This window comes from Panicum virgatum, chromosome 1N (assembly GCF_016808335.1).
Source record: "Panicum virgatum strain AP13 chromosome 1N, P.virgatum_v5, whole genome shotgun sequence".
Classification (NCBI taxonomy): Eukaryota; Viridiplantae; Streptophyta; class Magnoliopsida; order Poales; family Poaceae; genus Panicum; species Panicum virgatum.
Window position 1 is genome coordinate 5,360,073 of NC_053145.1, and position 23,473 is coordinate 5,383,545.

Consider the following 23,473-nt stretch of genomic DNA (forward strand, 5'->3'; position numbering starts at 1 on the left):
TTTTTTGGCTAAAGCACGAGGGCTGGGATCGAATGTTTGGCGTGAGACGTCGGCGATGAGGCGTGCGTGGTGGTGGTGAGGAATCGACTGGCCTTGGCTGTGGCGTCGGGCGTACAGAATGTGTGTGTAGGCTTTGCTCGCGTCTGTACCGTAGCAGAAGTACACCACCGCCTCGGCCGCCGTCAGAGAGAGACGGGGCGCCAAGCACGGGAAACACGCGCACCCGTAGCACCAGCAGCCCAATGGTCGTCGCGTCGGTCGGCCCTTGGGCTTGCAGGACTAGCGAAAGGCCCGCACCCCACGTTTGTTGGTGGTGGTGGTGCTGGCTTCCCGAGAGACGGTATGAATCGGCCGGCTACGCGGGCCGGGCCAAGGGAGCAGCAATCTGCCTTGCATGGGCGGCTGGGCTCGTCGACGACGTGCTCAGCAACGACGAGCCCACACCACCAACCTCCTGTGCTGATGAAACCACCTTCCTCAATCCTCTGTCCTGTCCCTTCCTCCCTCGCCCGAGTTTTGCGCCCCCCCTCCTCCCCCACCGGCCCCTGCTGCAGAGTCTCAGTGAGTAGGGACAAGACGGGGCACGCCTAGAGCCGTGAGAGGTGGAACCAAAACGGCGCGCTCGTTCACTGGCTCGACTGGTGAACGGGGGCATCAAAACCCGGCGCTGGGGCACCGGCACCAGCAGCAGGCTCCCGTGCATTATTGCCACGCCACGGGTAGGACGCCGCGGGCGCCTCGCCAATCGCCTGCAGCTGCCACCTCACATGCCACGACCATCGAGAGATGCTGCAGCTGCAGGCCTGCATGCTGGTGCACTGCGCTCTCCACTGCTAGCGAGCAGGGCGCACACAGCTACCGCCCACTTGCTTCGCACGGCGCTCGAGAGGAAGACGGATAGGATTAGGCTCTTATTTATTTAGATACATAAAGTTTTGAATATAAAATATTATAATATTTATATTTATATTTATTAATTATTATTTGATCATAGGTTAACTAGGTTCAAAAAATTCGTCTCGCAAATTATAAACAAACTGTATAATTAATTATTTTATTAGTTACATTTAATACGTCATATATGTGTTTAAAGATTCGATGTGATGGAAACTTATAAAATTTTGGAATTTTGAAAGCAAGACTAAGGGCGTGTTTGGTTTGGCGCCTACGGCGCCACACCGCGCCTAACCCGCGGCGGCCGATTCGGCCGCCACACCTGCGGCGCACGATGTGTGGCGCGGTGTGGCGCCGTAGGCGCCAAACCAAACAGCCCCTAAGAGCGGACTGTCCCCCCACCATTGGCAGTTGATGTGGCTGTCTCCCATGCAAGAAGCACCACCAAGGAGATCAGATCACGGACAGATCCATCAGAGATTCCACGATCCTCAAGCAGACAAGCACCTCCTCCCTCCCTTCTTGATCAGTCTGGTCTCCCTCCTCTCTCTCTCTCTCCCTGCCATGGCGTCCATGAAATCCATTGCCGGCGTGGTCTGGACCCTTACGCCTACGGCCTACCAGCATGCAGCTTGGAGGAGGAAGACGGACGGACACGACGCCGCCATGACCAGAGTCTCTGATCGGTCGCTGTGGCGCTGCTGAAACTGAAAGCATGAGAGAAACTGTACAAGCCCCGTCAGGCGTCTCGCAGCTCGCTATATCGGCCGTGGACGACGAGACGACCATATGACAAGTGACATGCAGCCGCAGGTAGCCGCTCGCAAGCGCAACAAACTTTTTGGAGCCTTTTCTGCTCGGCGACAGTTAGAGCAAGGCTAATGTTTTAGTGTTCTGATGGCTGTAAGGACTTTTGCAGCTCATCTTTCAACCCACTTGTATAATGATTTAGTCTTCCACCATAAACAAATGATTTACTTGTCTATCTCACATAATTTCTTGGTTCTTGTGTCGAAATTGACTGTTAGCTAAGAGCATCTCTAGTGTTGTATGCGAACCGTGGCAGAACGTGTCAGTACTGAGTTCGATTCGCTTTTGCATTCCTCAGTCTCACAGTGTAAACATCGACTTTTGGACCCACAATGAATAAAAAATGATCTTTGAGTTTGCTTTATCTGGGTACAAGGCGCATGCTCTCGCCTCTGCCTGCCTCATCTAACATTTTTAATTCTCCAACAGCCGAACCGTCTTTGGAGTTCGATTTCAAATTCTGACACACACGGTTCGCTTGCCGCAGTGTGTTGGTTCGGTTTCAGCTGCCCACGGTTCGCTTTTTGTCTACACTGGAGCTGCTCTAACAGTCCACTTCTTCTCTCTCCTCTTCTCTCACCTCTTCTCTCTTAAACACCTCAGCATTCAACCTAATTTTAGCTCACCATAATATACATGTTCTTATCGATGCGTAACAAACACGCGATGCATGCGGTGCTCTGTCTTTGGAGCCTTTTCTGCTCGATCTTTTCTGTAGTTTTTCTTCTTTGGCCGTGTCCAGCAGTGTTGACGAAATCGTCAGCTGACCTGGAGGTGTGAAACAATAAAGAAAGAAAAATAAATTGCTGAGCTTCTCGATTTGCTGGCTGCTACACTCATCGCTCCGAAAAGCGCTCCTTTAGCTAGCGACGAATTACTCGCTAGCGGAACGATTTTTGTTGTTTCTCTCTCCGCCAGCTCAGAGAAAGCTAACCGTTGGACAAGGCCTTTCTGAAAAGCTAGCACTCCTGCAGACGAACTCCAAAATGGCCGCATCCCAGCCCGTTGTGGCTCTTGGGCCGAATCCAACGCACTAGCAGCAGCCAAAGAAAATAATCCCACATTGCCTAAGTAAGAGCTATACCAATTTAAATTGGTGGATCGAGAAAACTACCATTATTCCTGTGGTTGCAAAAGCCCCAAACCAGGCGTAGTTGAGCGCCTTGACAGCAGTAAAACAAGCTAACTAAATGAATTGTGTTCCGCGTATGATCAAAAGGGTGTTTGATTCCTGGCTACATTTTGCTACATCTAACCTTAATTAAGTTTAACCAAATTGATAGGTGTTTAGAAAATTGCCTTTGCCAAGAAAAAGCACGACGGCTAAATTCTTTGCCACACTTATCTAACTTTAAGTGTAATTAGCAACTACACCTGCCCCACCTTAAGTGTAATTAGCAACTACACATGCCCCGAATCTGTCCTAGCTTCTTTCCCTTTTTTTTTGAATAATTCAAATATCTGGCTGTGCGTTCAGGTTGTGTTTAGTTGCCTCCAAAATCCAAAATCCAAAAAAAGATTCTCCGTCACATCAAACTTGTGGTAAATATATGTAGTACTAAATATAGATAAAATCAAAAACTAATTGTACAGTTTGGTTCTAATTTGCGAGACGAATGTTTTGAGCCTAATTAGTCAATGATTGGACAATAATTATCAAATACAAACGAAAGAGCTACAGTGTACTACGGTGTATTTTGGCACTCCAAAGGCTGTGTTTAGTTCCCCCCAACTCCTCCAAACTTTCCATCACATCGAAACATTAAATATAGCAAACGACTCATGTATGGAGTACTAAATATAGGTAAATAAAAAAACTAATTGTATAGTTTTGATGTACGTTGCGAGACGAATCTTTTGAGCCTAGTTAGCATATGGTAAGACAATATTTATCACATACAAACGAAAAGTGCTATAGTACTTTTCGCAAAAACTTTTCGTATCTTTTCGCAACTAAACACAGCCAAAATCAGAAACTAAACACAGTATCAGTGTACATGGACGGCGATTACAGGAACGCCTGTGCGCGGAGGCGCGGCAGGGCCAGAGCGAGGCAGAGAGGCCAGAAGGCGCCACCGCCCAGCGGTACGGCGACGAGGCAACGAGAGGGGCTCCAGCAGACCAGCACAGCACTCTCCAGCAGGAGCAAAGGGCTAGGGCCATGGAAGTCCTCGACAGGCGGATCACGGGACAGGAAGGCGCTCGGACAGACAGCCCATGCTGCCACTGTTAACTGTTCGCGGGCAGCAGCGCTGCAGCGGCATCTTTATGCTAGCTAGCTGTTCTCGCCGATCCGTCTCTATCTCTTCCTGCCTCGCCTGAAGGCCTTTGATTCCGGAATCTGAAAGGGCTGGCAGGCACTCGGCGATACCTAAAAGTTGCTTGATGTGTACCGAGTCCTAGATCCTTGCATTGCATCCCGTCTGGACTCTGGAGAGAAGCATCGTCGCTCGAACATGGATATGATGCAGGAGCTTACAACCTTTTTTGCTCTTACTCGTACAAGAAATGCGAGTACTGAGTATTAGTACATTGCCAAGATATTTAGTGGTATACAGAGCTCATGTATGCATATATCGGTGTTCAAAGTTCAGATACAGAACTGCATCTACATCGATGTTCTTGGGTGTATACTCGTACATCACATCAACTTCCTTCACAGCTGCTACATTGGTAGTACTCGATCCATTGCAGACTTGCAGTCACCATTGTCGCCTCGCCTGCCGGCCTAGCTACTCTCTGGCCGGGCGGCTACTGGCGGCAGTGCCTGGAGATCGCCGGAGACCACGGTCAAAGAGCATGCATCGGCATGCCCGCACTATGCAGCTATAGTTGCTGCCGCCTGGTGGCCGGTTGGCCGGCCAGAGCAGCAGCTGGCACCCATGCAGCGGCCGAACATGCAGCGTCCACCCATCCAGTTGCCGCACCAGCGCCGCAGCTTTTCTTTCAGGCCGAAAGTTACAGGGATTCAGTTCGCTGGGGACGGCGACACATCTCGTCCAAAACCGTACGGTCATCCATGGATGCGTGAGGTCGAGGACTCAAACAGCTTGCGATGTCGTTGATCATTAATTTGGTCGACTCTGTTTCAAAAAAAAAAACGATTGACTTCATCCAATACTAATCTTAGGTTAACACTGGAGGAGCGTCCGCCATTACCCATGAGTACATCATCTTCTGCGAGCTGCACTGCTGAGAGCTAGCCCTACCTCTGCGTGAAGGATAGTACTCCTTCAGTTCAAACCAGCTGGGGTGGTGAGACCGAGACCGAGGAATTAACGCCCCGTTCGACTGAGCAGAATTGGCTGGGCTGGTGGCTGATTCCGTCCGCGCCTCCCAACTACGCTCATCTTCTATCTTCTGTTAACAGAAAAGAGAGAATTATTTTTTTCCCTTCTCCATCCTCTCACGTCCCCTCCGCCCCTCTGTCCTCCCCTCCCCCGTCGCGCCCTCTCTCTCCCTCTCCCATCTCTCCACCACCCCTCTCTCTGGCCATCCCCGCGCCGGCCTCTCAGTGGCGTGCACGGAGGCCGGCTGCATTCTCCTCTCAACTGGCCGGCGGCGAAGCCCCCCCCTCGGGGCCCGGCCGCTCGCCCGCAAGCACGGGCAGGGGCGCAGCTCGCCCATGTGCGTGGCCACAACGATGGGTGCGGAGGCCAGGAGCGCCCCTAGCACCGGGCGGGCCTCGCGGGTGGATCCGGGAGCGCGGTCGAGGCTCGGCTCGGCTCGGGGAGGCCGGATCCAATGGCGAGGGTACCGGGCAGCACACAGGACGACCCCTCCCTCCCTCCCCCGGCGCTGGTGGTGGCGAGGCACGGGCGGCCCTGCGCGGCGAGGCGCGGTTGGCCGAGTGGGCGCCGGCGGCCCGCCCCCGCTCCCTCCGGCGGCCGGGCCGCGGCGGGGGCGGGGCGGAGCAGCGGCCGCCGGCAAGGGCGCGCGCGTCGGAGGAGCAAAGGGGCTGCACGGCGGGAAGGAGGGGGCGGCGCGGCTCCTTGCGACGCTCCCGGCTGCGGCGTACGAGAGGTGGCCGGCGAGCGCGCGGCGGGACGGAGGTCGGAGGCGGAGCTCGGCGGATCACGGGCGGTTGGGAGGAACGCAGATGCACGCATCCCTCGCGTGAGCAGACGTTCGCTACCTAACATCGTTAATTTTCAGTTCGACGGAACCAGCGTTGGCTGGCTCCAGCCCAGCCAGACAAGCGCAACCGAACAGGCGACGACGACCGCCATGGCGCTGCCATGTCATGTGTGAGAAACCATCACATCATAACCCCACCCAACTGGAATCGATTCAGGCGTAGCTTTTGCGAGCAAATCATGCGCCCATGCTTTGATTTGCAGCTTCAAGTTCGTGGTTATGAAGGCAAGAGTAGCCTTTTTCTCAGGTTTCATTGGTGCGCTCTGAAGTCAGAACCGGCGACGATCTGATCACGATCGACATGCATGCGTCGTGCGTGCCGCTCTGGTTCCGTTGGTCATGTAGTAGCACGTTGCGGCCTGCCCGTGGGCCCCACTGCCACCTTGTCACATCGGCACGTTGCTAGGTAGGCAGCTGATCGGAGCCTCGCCCTCCCTCTGAGGCTCGATCACGAGCTTCGAGTTCTACAGGCACGGTGCCCGCTTGCCGCGCGTCATCCGTAGCTAGGCCCACTGGACAGAGGGCCATTTTTTTTTTTTTGAGGGAAGACAGAGGGCCATGTGAGCGAGCACTGGGGCGCTGAGGCGGAGCGAGCGAGCGTCTGGACGCAGCGGATCGACGGTCGGGCTCCACCGCGCGGAAGAGATGGGGAATTTCCGTTTTTATTTCACTTGAAGAAAAACACGATTTTCATTCGCCGATTATTCTTGGGCTCGCCGTATCGGTGCAGCCGTGCAGGTTGTTTCGTAGCTCGCGGCCCATTCATAGTGGGCCTTAATGGGCTCCCGTCTTGTCAACTCATTTTGCACTTTCAACTTTTCCACAACCCTCTCTCGCTCTAAAAACTATTTTACTAGTTTGTTCGGAGGATCCGAAAAGGTGTTTCCGGGGAATCCGTTAGGAATATAAGACCACGATTGTATTATCGTAACAACAAAATTATTTTCAAACAGATTACCAACTTGCAACTCGCAACAAAGTTAGGAAGCAGAAATTTATTTTACAGACCATATATCACGTAGTACTACACCATGGCCACGACTGCCTCATACTTCCTCCGTATTGGTAAAGTAAGTCGTTTTGGATAAAATTTGGGTCAAACATTAGAAATATAAATCATCAATAACTTTTAAGTTGTTGAGTTTACAAATGTGAAAATTATATGAATAGATTTGTCTTGAAAAATACTTTCATAAAAATTTACGTATATCACTTTTTTATAAATATTTTTTAAAAAAACAAGAGGTCAAAGTTGTGTTTTGGAGACCGTGTCGCTATCATAAACGATTTTTTTTACCAATATGGAGGGAGTACTTCTTACAAACAGGGTTCACATTCCCGGGAAGGCCGAAAACCGGAAAAATTTCCCGTTCCCGGTGATGACCAGGAGGTGAAAATCGGTCCGGTTTTTAATATTTTTCGGTTCAAAATTTTAAAATACAAAAGTCAATTTTTTTTAAATAAATGGTTTTCGCTACAGTAGCACCGGTAATGTGAACCCTGCTTACAAGTGGTTCCCCAATAAATCCCGATCTACCCGTGCACCTAGCCACACAAACATAGCAGCATGAGCTTCGAGAATGACTTGCATGGGGGGTGGTCGGTGGTGGCCTCGCAAGGAATAGGGTGGGAAAGGCACCATGCACGTTCTTCGTCCCTCTTTGCGCACACATTTCCTTGTCAGCATCAAGTATGCGTGCCACTGGAGCTAGGTGTAGCCCCAGCCAGCTCCATGTATCTACTTGCCCTTGCCGGAGCACGACCATCCCTGTCCCTATATCAATTATCCTCTTTGCTCGGGTTGCCTACTTCCAGCTTATTCCAGCTTAATCCGATTAAATTATTCTCTCTCATATAATATTATTTAAATTTGACACTAATTAATTCTTGTGTGTACACACATTTTCCTAAATAGGATAAGATTCATTTTTGGAATAAATTTCGAATCTTAAAGTAGCTTATTTTTCAATACATTTTGAATATTAAGATGACTTATTTATCCATTATCTAAACTAATATATTTAATTTAAATTCTGCTACTACCTGCTCAAGGCATGCCCTTCACATTGGATGGAATTATCTATATCGTAAATATGCACGGGTAATCCCCAATCTCTGGCGTGGTCGTGTACGACAGTACGAGAGCGGGCCTCCCCTGCGTGAAATTTCTCGAGACGCACGCGGATAATAATTCAGCAGAGCCCATCATACCCCGTAGGAACCAAAGATCTCTGCATGTACGTGCACACCCCTTGCCTTTCGACAAAGGGTGTGTTTAGTTGGTGAAAAAATTTGGGTTTTGGTATTGTAACACATTTCGTTGTTATTTGACAAATAATGTTCAATTATGAACTAATTAGGCTTAAAATATTTATCTCGTGGTAATTAGTTAGACTGTGTAATTAATTATTTTTTCAATTGTATTTAATGTCTCATGTATGTGTTCGAAAATTTGATGTGACAGGAATTGTAGAAATTTTTTTGGTAACTAAACACCCCCAAAACTAAAATTTCACGGCAGGGGCAAAAAAAAAGCACCAGATCGCCGGAGGTTCCAATTTTAACGGCGGAGATAGCTATATGTAACTTTTGTAAAAAAAAAGAAAACAGAGGGAAGAATATCCACGAATCTGAGCCGACGCATGCATGCTATGCGAGGTCGCGTGAGATGGCAGGGTTGCCCATCACCCTACAAGCTACAGCCATGCGGTGTAGTGTCGCTAGGCAAATTCCAAAGACAAGCAAAGGGACATGGCCGACTCTGGCCGGCGCAACGGCGGCGTGTCCTCGAGGGATGGCGAGGTCCTCCGTGCCGGCCGATCCCGGGCACGAGCGCTGCGAAACCGTTTGGCTCATTTGCCTTGCGGCCACGGCGAGCGAGCCCCGCCGAGCCTGCGCCGCCGGCTCCATGCACGCTACGCTTTCTTGCCTTTTTTTTTTCTCTTTAAGGTGTTTTTTACCTTTTCCCCCAACAACCCAGCTGGGTGAGTTCAGAAATTTGCGAGGGAATGGCAGGCAGGCAAGACCGGGAGCGCGTACGGGGCGCGGCGCTAGAGTCCAGGACGGCAGACGGCCGTGCAAGACGAGCGGTGGGATGGCTTTGAACTTGAAAAAGGTTCTTTGCGAGGAGAAAAAAAACTTGAAAAGGTATTTCAAACGTCACATTAAATTTCCAAAAAAAATTTAAAATTTTCCGTCACATCAAATTTTTTGACACATGCATAAAGCATTAAATGTAGTTTAAAAAATAATCAATTGCACAATTTAACTGTAAATGATGAGATAAATCTTTTAAGTCTAATTAATTCATAATTGAACACTAATTACTAAATAAAAACAAAAAAAATATAGTAGTCAAATCTAGAAATTTAGCCTGGCTAGCATTCCCCCTCTCTCTACCCACAGCTACAAGACAAGCCACACGTACTACTACCACGACCAGTCCACCACGCCCTCGGCTCGGCTCCCTCCTTGCACTCGCACACCACCGCTACTTAACAAACCAGCAGAGGGAGCGGGCGGAATTGCCAGGCCAAGCGATCATACTGCTGGAGTAGCGGACCGGGACGAGGAGAGGGGCTCCGGTTCCTTCCCGGAGAAGGAGCTCGAGGGGAGGGAGAAAGAGACAGAGATCCAGCGGCGGCGGCGGCGATGGGGATGAGGCCCGGGTGGGTTGCCGGCCTGGTGGCGGAGAGCTTCTTCGTGGCGTGCCCCGCGCACGAGAACCACAAGAAGAACGAGCGCAACATCTTCTGCCTCGCCTGCTGCGCCAGCATCTGCCCCAACTGCGCCGCCGCGCACTGCCACCACCCGCTCCTCCAGGTCCGCTCCGCTTCCCCTTCGTCTCTCCCCCCTCTCTCCATCCCAACCAACCCCCGATCCCTCCTCGGATTCTCTGCATGGCGACCGATTCCGGAGCATCTGCTGCCACGGAGCCGCATGATCGTCAGACGACCCGTCGTCCCCGCCTCCTCGATTTCTACTAGCAAGGATAAGCAATCCTCGCTGCTGGGCTGCTTCAATTGACACCACGGGAGGCGCACAGGAAGCGGCAGCAGCTTTTGGAGCCCTCGGTTCCTGTGCGCGGGACGAAATCTCTCCATTAAACAATCCAATTGATTGATTAAATTATCCATCCGTCCTCGCCTCGCGGCGTAGCAGCAAGGGAAGCAGAAGCAGCCTAGCGTAGATGCTAGAGGAGGGGGATGGTGACATGGTGTGTCTTCCCTTTGTTTTTTTGTCCTGTGCTGTCTCTTCACGGGGGCGCCGCCGTGCTCTTCTCTCCTCCAGTCCTCCTCCTCCCGTAGATTTGGTCCCCGTTTAGCCAACTAATTCCCTTCCGATTCGATTCCGATCTGATTTGGGCCGGGGATCCTAGGCTGCGCTAATCGCTGAACCCCCGCCCCTGTACTTTGCTCGGGTCCTCGCCTTTGTCGCGTTGCGAGGTTTTGGGTCATGCTCATGCATGCCTTGGATTGGAGGAGGAGGATGATTGTTGGGCCATGGCACCGTCGCCTAATTCGACCAAAACAGCAATTCCGTGACCGAAACAGCAATTCCGTGCTTTGGAGTAGTGCATAGTTTCTACCTACTTGTTGATGACGGAAAAGTGATGGAATTATTCGGGGGTAAATGTGACCGGTTGCTTTGGTAAGTTTTGTGAATGGAAGGTAGAAATTCTCTTGCATGCTAGTGGTACCTGCTCCTTATTTTATTTCCTCCCATTCTATAGGGTAGGCTTTGATTTGAATTTTTGTGTCGATTGCAACCGGGATTTGTGGGGAAAATTGCTGGGAGGTAAATGGAAATTGACCGTGGGGGAGTGGGTGGGTAAGTTCTCAGGGTGGGCCGTAGAAATTCTCTTGCATGCAAGTCATTCCGTCATGTTCTTCCTCTTTCGCTTCAATTTGCTTGTCCTCTTGCTGCCACTTTCTTCTTTCTCGCAACTAATCCGGTCAGGACTTGGTGGTGGTGCGACTCTGCTGTGAGTGCGGAGGGGCAAAAGCTGCCGAGTTTTACTGCCCTCGCTTTTGTTTGGCCTTTCACTGGAAATGGCCAGAGTCTTGCACGGTGAAAAAAATTCTTCAGCGGCATTCGTGTTTCACCCTTCCACAAATGCTATGGATGCTTTCTTCCATGCCTGCTCGATCTTATCCTCTTGCCTGCAAAGTTACTGCCGAGTCAATTCTGTGAACTGAGGCTTAGTTTAGATGTATAAAGTTTTTGGTGTAAGAAGTCATGTGGTACACATTTAAAATATTAAACGTGGACTAATTATAAAATAAATTACATAATCCATCTATAAACTAAGAGACAAATTTATTAAGCCTAATTAATTCATCATTAGAATATTTGTTACTGTAGCAGTTTAGTGTCTAATCACGGTCTAATTAGATTCGTCTCGCAATTTACAAACAAACTGTGTAATTAGTTTTTTATTTTATCTATATTTAATTCTCTATACAGGTACCGCAACATTCAATGTGATATTTTTGGATGTAAAATTTTTGCATCTAAATTGACAGTTAGGCCTTGTTTAGATCCCAAAACGCAAAATACAAATTTTTTGTAAATCGCTTGCATGGTGTACTAAATATAGTCAAAAAATAAATTGCATTATACAAATGGACTGTAAATCGCAAGACGAATCTAATGAGACTAATTATGACGTGATTAGACACTAAATTGCTACAGTAATGCTACAATAAACATGCTCTAATGATGAATTAATTAGGCTCATTAGATTCGTCTCGTAGTTTACAGACGAGATCTGTAATTAGTTTTGTGATTAGTCTATATTTAATACTTCAAATATTGAATATTCTTTTCTAAAAACGTAAAAATGCAAAATGATCTAAACACACCCTTAATTGAATTTGAGAATTTCTTTGAACCCTTTGCATGATGACCTCAATTCCTAGCATGCTAAAAACAAGAATTCTGCGTGAACCATGCGCTGTTTGTGCGAAGTTCCATTAATAGGTCTGTTTATCCAAACTGGTTTGCCATGTATAGCAACATTTCCTGCTCGTCCGGTCCCTGCAGCGCCGGTGGTAAAAACGGGGCAGCCTAGGAATTATTACCTCCGGGCACCCAGACTTTTACCCAATCGTGAGCCTGGTAACTGGGCTTCTTGTCGTTTTTACCAAACAGAGGCCTCGGTACTGTTCCTCCCGGGGCGGCTCGCCTTGGCACTGTTCACTCACGGCCACAGTGAATTGCTACTGACCAAACCTTCCTCCTCTCTCCTCGGCTAGTTTTACCGTTCCGCCCCCGATTCTGGGTTGGATTTTGTTGTAGAGGACAAGCTCCTACGAGGGTAGTTTCGTCCCTGCACGTGGTTTGGCCTCTCCCATGCTAAGATCACGACTGAAGTGGTACTACTGCCCCGCCGGTCAAAGCAGGGGCCGCATTGTTACCCAATCGAGTTGTACTGCTGTTGTACTACGGGAGTTATCTTAAAAGCACAGAATTATGGTCTGAATACACATGGTTAGCACGACTCTTGAGGCACTAACATCATATTTTTACATTTTTTTGTGAAATTAGGTGCGACGCTACGTGTACCATGACGTTGTCCGCCTTGGCGACCTCGAGAAACTCATTGATTGCTCCTATGTTCAGGTGATTCCTTGCAAATTACAGTTAGCCACCTTCCTTAAACTTGAAGGATTCCTTTAGTTCATCTCTGAACAGATTAGCAATGCATCATCGTCTGATAATGCTTGCAGATTTGAAGTTAGCTGATGGCATGTTAATTCCCTCCCTGATTGTGCAGGCCTACACGATCAACAGTGCCAAGGTCATCTTCCTGAAGCCGAGGCCTCAGTCCAGGCCCTTCAAGGGCTCCGGCAACGTCTGCCTGACATGCGACAGGATCCTCCAAGAACCCTTCCATTTCTGCTCCCTCTCTTGCAAGGTCAGTGAAATAAAACAGCCAAAGGACTTGCCACAATTGTTGCATCATCACCCCTAATGCACCAATTCAGTGACCGTAGTATGCTGAATTCCGTCATGGCAATTGCATGGCAACATATGGTTTTGCATGCAGGTGGATCATGTCACGATGCAGGGAGGGGATCTCTTCAACACCCTGCAGTACTACGGCGGGGTCGGCGGCGGCGACACCACATACCCAGATCACCTTGCCTTCCCGCAGTTTGAAAACCTCCGCGTCGACGGCTCGGACCTCGACGACGACACTGATGGCGGGCAGATCACCCCGAACTCGACCCTTGAAGACCCAACGCAGCACTACGGCAATGGTGGCGGGGCATCGAGCGACAACGGTGACACTAGGGCTGTTGTCGTTGCCCGTCGCGGCGAGGCGGGGAAGAGGAAGAAAGGGGGAGGGTTCTTCCCCCAGATCGTGCTGTCACTCGGCAACAGGAGGAAGGGTGCCCCCCACAGGTCCCCTCTGGCCTAAGCACTTTGTCGATGTGCCCTGGTGTTCGTTATCACTGGCTATAGCTAGTAGTAGTTGCAGTTATGGTGGTGGTAGCTATTAGTAGCGTGTTGTCATAGTCCTATGATTAGCCTTGTAGAGATCGGTGAGAGAGCTGGTTGGTCGGTCGGTTGGTTGCTTTGGGAGGGTCCTGGCATTGTGATCCACCTAGCTTTGCTAGGGCCATGGCCATCCCAAGGCTGTTGTGTTGATGACACTTGAGAGAGGGTGGCGAAGCAGTTCCCCTGTTACAGGCCTAGGTAGGCACTGGTAAGTGGGGCCCACGTTTGCAGGCCGGGCCCCCACAGAGGTGGCTACCAATTTTGTATTTGATGTAACAAGGGTTACTTGCATACACTTCCACAGCTATATATGAATGTTCCCCAGACTAAATATGTTCTTAGCAATGTACATTATATCGTGTGCAATGGTGCTTTGTGCTCAAGAGCTCGAGTGATTGATTTCCAGGTGCCTGTTTAGTGTTTACCTGCTGTGGGTCAGTGGGGAGCTCCCATTGTTCGTTACATGTAGTTGCAAACTGTGTGTGTGTGTGTGTGTCCCTGTCTTTGGTTTGACCTGACCGGCATGTGATGCAAACGCCCAGCACCGGTCCAAACTCTTCAATCGTGTCGCTGTGACCTGGTTGTTTGATGCAGTTGTGATTCACTCTGCCATGGACCACTGTCTGTGTCCCCCAGTCTAGTGAGTAGTGAGAGAGATGGGTGTCCGATGCAATGCGATGGTAGTCCCGTATCACCTGGAAGACTGTCATCTCGTTGAGCAGGCAGGAACCGCTTTGCCAAACCCTTTCATCTCACTTTAACTAACAGTATGAATCAGGAGAAAGTGTGTGCCCATGCTAGCTGCTACTAGCTAGGACCTGTAAGGTTTCGTGCCTCAGCGATCATAGAACTTGCAATTCTAAACACTCAAACAGTGGTCATAGAACTTGTAACTCTATGCACTCAAACAATGATCATAGAACTTGTAATTCCAAGAACAATGGAAGCTAAAAAGTCAGCAGACATGGAAGTAGAAATTGTTTATGTTCATGACAGGATGGCTCAGCAATTTAGTCCCTGTTTAGTTCCCACCTCATAAATCCCGTAAACGCAAAAAAAAACGTCACATCGAATGTTTTGACACATGCATGGAGTACTAAATGAAGTCTATTTACAAAACTTTTTGCATAGATGGGCTGTAAATCGCGAGACGAATCTAATGAGCCTACTTAATGCATGATTTGCAACAGTGATGCTACAGTAACCATCCGTTAATTATTGATTAATCATGAATTAATTAGCATCATTAGATTCGTCTCGCGATTTACAACCCATCTGTGTAAAAAATTTTGTAAATAGACTTAATACTTTAAATTAGTAAGATTCCAACATAAAAAATTTTTGCGCTTAAACTAGACAGGCCTTGTATAGAATTGTACCGCGGCCAACGGCGCGCCGTTGGGCGCCTTCTTCAAGGACAACATCTTTGTGCGTGACTTGTGTTGTGACTTTTTGAGTGACCAACAGTAGTGGTCTCGGAACCAGGGAATTCTTGGTTCAGTCGATCGGCTTGTCACGGCCACGGAACACTCCACCATACAACATACTACTAGTGCCTGTGGTTATCCGGAATGAAGCGACTCGATCGAACATTGATTCTAAATCTAAGTTGTTTTAGCTATCTGTTTACACAGACCTGCGATGACAGGTATGCTTGTTTTTAGAGTAAAATGCACTGAGGGTCCTTAAACTAGTTGACCTGTTCTGTTTAGGTCCATAAACTTCGAAAGTGTATTTTTAGGTCCACGATCTATTTAAGTGTGTCAATTGAGGTCCAAAACGTCTTTGACCAGTGTTGACCGCCTACGTGGACCGCCACGTCGGATCTAACGTGGACTGGGCCTGTTGCGAGAGCGGGGCATATATGCAAATCACCCCCTCTCCTCCCCGCCGCGCTCTGCCGTCCGCACTCGCCGCCGAGGGAGCAGGGGAGGGTCGCCGCCCCGCGCCCGCGCACGGAGGAGGATGGGGAGCAGAGAGCCACTGCCGGAGCTCGACTGGGAGGCGGCGCAGGGGAGGGGGAAGGAGGCCGCCGTGCCTGGCCCCCGCCGGCCCGGCGCAGCCCCGCGAGGCCCGCCGCGGAGCTCCATGGGTGGACGGAGCCTGGCGCAGCCCTCCGTGGCTCCATGGGCGGACGGAGTTGCGGTGCTAGGGAGATGGAGCTGCGGCGGCCCCTCCCTCCTCTCCTCCCCTGCGCCGGCTCCGCCCCATCCCCTGCTCCATCTGTCACCGGCCCCTGCAGCTCGCGCGGGGCCATGGCGGCGACGGCCGGAGCCGAGCGTGGCTATGGCGGGGTTCACCGCGTGCTAGGGCGAGCAGGAGCGCAGGGGAGGAAGAGCAGCCGGAGCCGCTGCTTGGACGCGCGCCCCCACAAGCCCGCGAGCCTGCACCGGCCTCCCGCGCGCCGCTGATCCCGTGCTGGCCCGCCTGGATTCGCGCACGCCTCCCTAGCTCCTTGCGCGCGCCGCTCCCCTACTGCAGGCCCGCGCCGCCGCGAACCACTCCCGCTCCTCCACGCCCTGCGCGCCGCTCCGGCCGAGCTCGAGAGGGCCTGCCATGGAGTAGGAGAGGGGGCCCGGGCCGCCCTGCCTCCGCCGCGCCGTGAGCGAGTCACCCGCGGGCCCGGGCCATCCGCACTACTCCGCCGCGCCGCGTGTGCAGGGGAGGGCCGGGGATCCGCGGCGCTCGCCCAGTCGCCTCCACCTTCGCCTCGCGCGCGCCCGGCCGAGCAGGGGCCGTGGCCGCCGCGAGCAGAGGGAGGCCCGCCGCCGCCTCCTTGACGTCGCCGTCCTCCGCACCTCCTCCGCGCCGCCGGTGCCAGCGCGCGGGCCAGCTCGAGGTGGGGAGGGGCAGCGAGCCGAGGAGGGGCGGCGCGGCTCGCTGCTCTGCGCGAGCAGGGAGGGTGCTCGCCCGCCGCGCGTGCTCGGCCCTGCTGGCCATGGAGCAGGGGCCGCGGCGGCGCCCTGCTCTGCCCCCCGTGAGCTCGAGCGGGAGGGAGAGGGAGGGAGAGGGAGGGAGGAGGGGCCGCCGTCGCCATGGCCGCGCCATGACCCGCCATGGCCGGCGGCCAGAGAGATGGCCCGAGCTCGGTCCGCGCTGCCGAGGGCGGGGCAACGCCGCGCCGCGCGCGGATCCGGCCTGCGGCGGTGCGCCTCCGCGCCACGGGCCTCCGCGGCGAGGGAGGAGGAGGAGGACCGGGGCGGCGCGGGGAGGGAGGAGGAGGACCGGGGCGGCGCGGTGAGGGAGGAGGGGAGAGGCCGCGGCGGCGCGGAGCTGAGGCCGGAGGTGGGAGGGAGGAGGGGCGCGCCCATGGCCGGCACGGGGAGGGAGCAGGAGCGCTCATGGCCAAGGCGCGGGGAGGGAGCCGAGCAGCGGCCAGGCAGGAGCCGAGCAACAGGGCTGCGGCGGCCGCATGGTGCGGGAGCAGAGGAGTAGATGAAAGGACGGGGAGAATTGAGGAAGGCTCGGCTCGGGAGGGTCAATGTGCAAATATGTTGTCCACGTTAGATCCGACGTGGCGGTCCACGTAGGCGCTCAACGCTGACAGAGGCGTTTTGGACCTCAATTGACACACTTGAATAGATCATGGACCTAAAAATGCACTTTCGAAGTTCATGGACCTAAACAGAATAGGTCAACTAGTTTAAGGACCCCCAGTGCATTTTACTCTTGTTTTTATTTAGTCGTGGATTGCCGCTTCCATCCTATGTTGGAATAGCCTCTAAGATGAAACAACTTTAGATTGTATACTCCGTTCTAAATTGTAAGTTATTTAGTTTCTCTAAATATGTAATAAAATTTATGTGTCTAGATATATATCATATATCTAGATTTATAATATAATTTATAATGTAGAAAGCTAAAACAATCAATAATTTCCAATCAGGTAAGTAACAAACTAACAATCCACAGGCTATCTAGTGTTACAGTCTAGCCATCTCCTTTACCTTAGCTTGCATATTTTAAAAATCCACAAGCTTTTTCTGAATTGTAAATCTACAAGCTGCAATCCAAGCTAGAAGAACATATGTAAGAGCACCTTTCTTTTCCACTAGAAAGGCACACGGCAAAGCCGCGTTGGACCCGTATCCCGCGTCGTAGTATTATAGTTGATGTGGACTTTAGTAAATGCATGTAGTTGTTGTTGTGTATAGGTAAATATACAATTTTTTAAGTAACATAGTTACTTGGATATTATTTTAGGCACTCTACTACCATGATTCTATTATTTAAGTAGTATATTATTTTAGGTATTGAAATGGAGGTATGACTTTTGTTGGCGTATTTATTGTGATGAAAGAAGGAGTAAAATAATTTTTTAGGGAGGATAGAGCACAATTAGGTGGATAATTAATTGATTTGCAAAATCATGAGACAATTAATAGACATGATGTTTTTAAGGAAGTAGTGGTTATATTTAAATACGCCACGTTATCGCATCAAAAGTTATAGAAGAACGATAGTACAAGATTATATTTTTAGCAAAATAAGATGTCATGTTGAAGAAATTACGGAAATATTTTGAATTAACAATTTTGTTGTGTAGCAAAGTTTTGGATTATGAAATTTTGAGCATTTTTTGTATTTAATTTTTAGAAGCTTTTTGATGTAGATGCGGCCCGATCTTCCGAGAGGTAGGGTAAATTCGATTGGTGGAGTACGTGACGTTGGCGATCCGGCTTCTAATCAGACACGAATTCGAAGCCTGCAACCGTTACACCACCGCTCCGTTGGTTATCAACCAAGCACAACTTGATTGACCTCGCCAAGAAGGTTTTTCCTGCAAGCGAATCGAAGAACACAAGTAAGAAAGGATAAACACGCAATCTGAAATTACAGATATGTATGAAGCAAAAATCAAAGTGTGGTTCCAGCTCTGATCACAAAAGGACTAATCGCCACAGTGGTGAAGAACAAGAACGGAGGCCCTGATTCATAGTAAAAGGACTTGTCGTCACAGTTACAATGAAGAAGACAGTTTCTCGGTGGAAAACTTGATCTAAACAAAACCGAAGTCTAAGCGGCGGCGGCTACTGAGTTTATGGAAGAACCAGGGCGACCTAGGGTTGGGACGACCAGGGGGGCGCCCACAACATGGGCTGAAGGTCCGACACGATACACGGGCCATTGGCCCAAAAGAGGTGGCGCAGCACCTTGACATATTCTGGATGTTGACTTGTTTCGTGAATTGCCGTCGACTCCGAATAGCTATGGACCTGAATGTGGTGGCGTTGGAAAAGGTTATGAAATTATCTTTCCAACCATATAATGATCTCCTCAAACGGACTCCATATGTGGCCGCGGCGTCGTTTTTGGTGCAGATAGTTTCTGGAATTCGAGAAGGAAATGAGGTAAGTTGTAGACGAGTCGGACTTCAACGTGTACGTATCCGATGCAGCAATGTCCTCATCATCCTCCCCTTCTTGAATTGGAGTCGTTCTCGACTCCATCCCATTATCAATCTCCTGCAAAAGGTTAGTGACAGCAGGATACATTGTGCAAGACATAGGAGCATTTGGAAAAGATTCATATCGACAAAGCATAGTATAGCAAGGTGCATCATAATTATCACAAAGCTCAGCAGCAGCAGATGTAGTAGCAATATAAACTCCTTCTTTCAATTTAATTCCATTTGTTTTTGCATCAGAAGATTCATTGCTAATATTTTCAGCAAGCTCTTTAAAATATTTCCTAATATCAGCTGGCGATAAAGGAAACAAAGTAATTTTTTTATCCGAATGCATGAGAGTATATGTATTAGTTCTATCATGGTGTGCAGCATCAGTATCAAATTCCCATGGTCGTCTGTAAGGATCAGTGGGGTGTCCGACCCTAGAGGGGGAGGGGGTGAATAGGGTCGCTAATCGCTTTCTATCCTATGGCTCAATCTATTTGCATGAGATAAACCTAACACGTCCTACACATGCTAGTTATGACTAAGGTTTATCTATGCTACTCTCTACTTACCCCTAAAAGACTTGCAACCTATAGCCAATCCTAATCAAACTAACTAGGAAAGTAAACGCAAGCAAGTAAGAGCAAATGCGGAAACGTAATACGGTAAGTAAAGAGGTAAGGGAGAGAATATGCAAACTCCCGTGAAGACACCAAGACACACGATTTAACGTGGTTCGGTTAGGACACCAAGTCCCTCCCTACGTCCACGGCCACTTGTCCAACACGAACAAGTGTGATGCCGAGTCTCTTCGCTTGATCACCGTCTTGCGTTCGCCACCAAGGTTCCCGGCAAGCAAAGGCTAAGTGACTCCAAGTCACCAAGACAAGGCCACCGCCACCGTCTCTCTCGAAGCGTCACCAACGGCACCGTCTTCACTATTGGAGCTTCTCACCAAGAGGGGTCTCCTTCCCCGCACAAAGTGTCGTTGCCTCTCCACACCAAGTCGGAGGGTCACACGACGAGTACACAAGATGCTTGCCGCAGCAAGACTTTCTCTCAAGCTAGTTCTCTCAAGAACTAAGCCTAAACAAGCACTAAACACTCTCACAAGTGTGCTTAAGCCTATATGATGTACAATGAAGTTCTATGGTGGTTGGAGGTGTTCTTCAAGTGTAGTAAGCTTTCAGCAACTCCAGCACACTCAAATGACCCGGCCTTGGGGGTATATATAGCCCACACACCCTAAAAGAGCCGTTGGGAAAGGCTGACAAAATTTCTTAACGCCGGTTAAACCGACGCTCCTGTTTTGTCAACACCGGCTCAACCGGTGAGTGTACTTTCCCTTCTAGTCGTTGTAGGGTCGAGATGGCGGACTAGAGGTGGGGTGAATAGTCCTTTCTAAAACTAATTGCGTCAGCTAACCGAAACTTATGCGGAATTGAAACTATTCGCTTAGCCAAGACTTCACCCCTCTAACTATGACTCTAAGGCACCTCTAAAAAGGTCCTACACAAAGCAAATGGAGTGCCAAGCTAGTAAGAGCTCTCCTAACAATTCTAATGCCAAGTCATACAAGCCTAAGCACTAGTACTTCACAAACCGGGGGAGCTCATACACAATTCTAATGAGCAAAAGCACAAAGCCAAACCTAAGCTCACTAGATGCTCAAGGACAAGGATACACAATCCAAATCTAAGAGCTCAACTTGCTTAGCTACACAATCTAAGCAAGAGCCACTAATTAAGCTACACAAGCTAACTAGTTACACTAGGATCTCTACTTCTAGCTACACAAGCAAGAAGCTGATTAGCAAGCTACACAAGCTAACTAATTACTAGAGAGCAACTACACAAGCACAAGATATAGATGAATGTAAACACAGGACTTGTGATTTGGAGAATGCAAACCACCGAGAAGAGTAGACAAGATTGACACGGTGATTTTTATCCCGAGGTTCACTTGGTTGCCACCAAGCTAATCCCCGTTGATACAAGCTCCAAGGTTGCCGCCGATCCTCTTGCTACTGGTGACTCTCAAGTCACACTCTCCCACGTGGAGTGCTCAAACCGAGCTCTAGCACATGATCCGGCCGAACCACTTGTTGCTCTTCACGTCACGCTCAACTAGAGTTGCTCTTCGCGGCTCCCGCGGGGTGAGCACAATACCCCTCACAATCTCTTCTCCGGAGCACCGCACAATCTTCTTGCGGGCTTCAACGGAGCCTCTTGCCACCAAGCCATCTAGGAGGTGGCAACCTCCAAGAGTAACAAGCACACCGGCTTGCAACACGATCACCTAGTGCCACTTGATGCAATCTCTCAAAGCAATCGCACTAGAATCGTTCTCTCACTCGATCGGATGATTACTATCAAGTTAGAGTGAGTAGAGGGCTCTCAAGCACTCTCACACATGGACACCAAGTCCCCAAGGTGCTCGGCCACCTCAAATGACCGGCCACTCCCTCTATTTATAGAGGGAGGCCCCAAACTAGCCGTTACACTTAAATCTCGTGAAAACAGAGTTTTCGCGGACTGTCCGCCTCACAAAAACCGGACTGTCCGCCATTCAAAACCAACGGCTAGAACTGCAATGATTATGTGTCAGAGTCGACCGTTAGAGCCCCGGGCGGACTGTCCGCACCCCTGGGCGGACCGTCCGCGGTTCAAAACTTCGAACCAACCGATTTGCAAACGTCTCTGACTAAATCTGGAAGTGACCGGCGGACTGTCCGCTCCCCAGGGGCGGACTGTCCGCCGTTCAAAACTTGAGCATACACTAAAACCGCAGTGTTTCTGTCCCAGAATTTTCAGTAGGAGGCGGACCGTCCGCCCCCAAGGACCGGACGGTCCGCAGTTCATTTTGGACACCCAAGACAGAACTACCAAGTTTCTGCGCCCGTTTCAGCTTTTAAAGGCGGACTGTCTGCCCCCATGGACCGGACGGTCCGCAGTTCATTTTGGATCACCAACAGAGCCAAAAACGGTTCTGTTCGAGCTCATCCGAGATAACGGCGGACCGTCCGCCCCCTTGAGCGGACCGTCCGCAGGTATATTTCCAGCAGAAATATACCTCGGTAAAACGGCCATAACTCTTAGCTCCGATGTCCAAATTTGGTGATCTTGGACTCTATGGAAAGCTTATTCAGAGGGCTACACATCCCAACTGAATATTTGATCCAAAACACAATGGATCAAAGCAGTATTTCACTCCAAGAGCCAACCTATTCTTCGAAGACACCGAAAAGCCTTTCTTGCTTCCCCAAGTTGATAAAAATTAACTCCAACTCTTTCTCCTTTGCAAATGTGCCAACACCACCGTGTGAACAACACCATGTGCATGTGTGTTAGCATTTCACAATCATTTTCAAAGGATTTTTCACTTGATCTCACCACGCCACTCGATCCTAGCAACATCGCAATGTTAGATCGCTCAAGTGGCACTAGATGACCGATATGCAAACAAGTTTGCCCCTCTTGATAGTACGGCTATCTATCCTAAATCCGGTCATACACTTCTCTACACAACCTTTGACCGGTGAAATGAAATGCCCTACAAATCATACTTTTGCCTTGCGCATTCCATTTCATCTTCCCAAATGTTGATGCCACACAAGCACCAAACTCCATCAAGCCTTTTGATCATCATCATGAGTCAACACTTGGCTTGATCTTCTTTGAATGATATGATCCACTCCATATCATCACATGACCTCTTTGGTCCATCGATCTTGACCTTGCTCGCTCTTCACCGTTGCCTCGGTCCATCGGCGCCAAATCTTGCCCAAGCTTCACCGCCTCGCGGTCCCTCGCTTGAAAGCCTTGACTTGCCCTTCTCCATTGCAACCGGTCCATCAAGCCAAGCCTTGTCTTGATCTTCTCCACTTTGGTCACATAACTCCATGTCATGTCTCATATGCAATGAGCTCCTCGATCACACTATATGAGCATAGCATCAACCCTTAGCCATTTCTCCTCCATGGCACATGTTGCTCATACTAGTGTCTTTGTGTGGACTAATCTCCTATGTATCTCAACATAAACACTTATTAGTCCACCTAAGTTGTCACTCAATTACCAAAACCAAACAAGTGCCTTTCAGTCGTTACAGTCTTCCAACGGCTACTTGATCAATCGACCGACGCTCTTGAAATCACCGTCAGTTTAACCGGTGAGTGCAAGCTCAGAAACCCCCGAAATATGGAGTCTCTGGACAACTGCACCGACACTCAATTTTGAGCATCGTCGGTTTAACCGGTGCTAAACCCTAGCCTCAGCTTCTGGGTTCATTGCACCGACGCCTTCATTTTTCCCGTCGTCGGTTCAACCGGTGCACACTGTTGACTTGGTCTCCACTGAGCCCATTGCACCGGTGAGTGTAAATTGCCTCACGTCGGTTTAACCGGTGAGTACAATTTACCTCTGTCTTGGTCCTTTTGACCTGATTTCTTTGGGGTTTTGTATCTTTTCATCCCTTGGACCTATAAGCCTGATAATGATCATTTTAACACATATATTAGTCCCAGTGTTGTGTGTGTCATCAATCGCCAAAACATTATATTGAAATATGGCATGAGAGGCCATTTTCGCTACATCGTCCTAACAACAATGATGATGATTGCATAGATACAACATCAAAATCAGCATAGTCACGATAAGAACCAACAAAAAAGTGTATGCGTGCTGATTTAGTTACCTTAATCTTACCATAATTGTTGAACCATTCTGGGTG

General features: G+C 49.8%; 1 protein-coding gene across 2 annotated transcripts; it reads left to right on the forward strand.

Moving 5' to 3' along the window:
- The first annotated feature begins 9,284 nt into the window (after nt 1–9,284).
- LOC120654782 (protein RGF1 INDUCIBLE TRANSCRIPTION FACTOR 1-like) lies at nt 9,285–13,701 on the forward strand. 2 transcript variants are annotated; one of them, XM_039932428.1, is made up of 5 exons: nt 9,285–9,663; nt 12,391–12,465; nt 12,620–12,760; nt 12,893–12,940; nt 12,974–13,696. In XM_039932428.1, exons 1-5 carry the CDS (start codon nt 9,493–9,495, stop codon nt 13,265–13,267), a joined length of 729 nt encoding a protein of 242 aa, XP_039788362.1. In that variant the 5' UTR covers nt 9,285–9,492; the 3' UTR covers nt 13,268–13,696. The 2 variants fall into 2 exon arrangements, with proteins under 2 accessions (XP_039788362.1, XP_039788361.1); XM_039932427.1 differs by having other exon boundaries at nt 9,288–9,663; nt 12,893–13,701.
- The last annotated feature ends 9,772 nt before the right edge of the window (nt 13,702–23,473 follow it).

What these genes read in the sequence shown, in the direction of transcription:
- LOC120654782 (XM_039932427.1), top strand. Translation starts at nt 9,493, where the DNA reads ATGGGGATGAGGCCCGGGTGGGTTGCCGGCCTGGTGGCGGAGAGCTTC. An exon ending in GCCACCACCCGCTCCTCCAG is followed by an intron (nt 9,664 to 12,390) that starts GTCCGCTCCGCT and finishes TTGTGAAATTAG; the next exon opens with GTGCGACGCTACGTGTACCA. An exon ending in TTGATTGCTCCTATGTTCAG is followed by an intron (nt 12,466 to 12,619) that starts GTGATTCCTTGC and finishes CTGATTGTGCAG; the next exon opens with GCCTACACGATCAACAGTGC.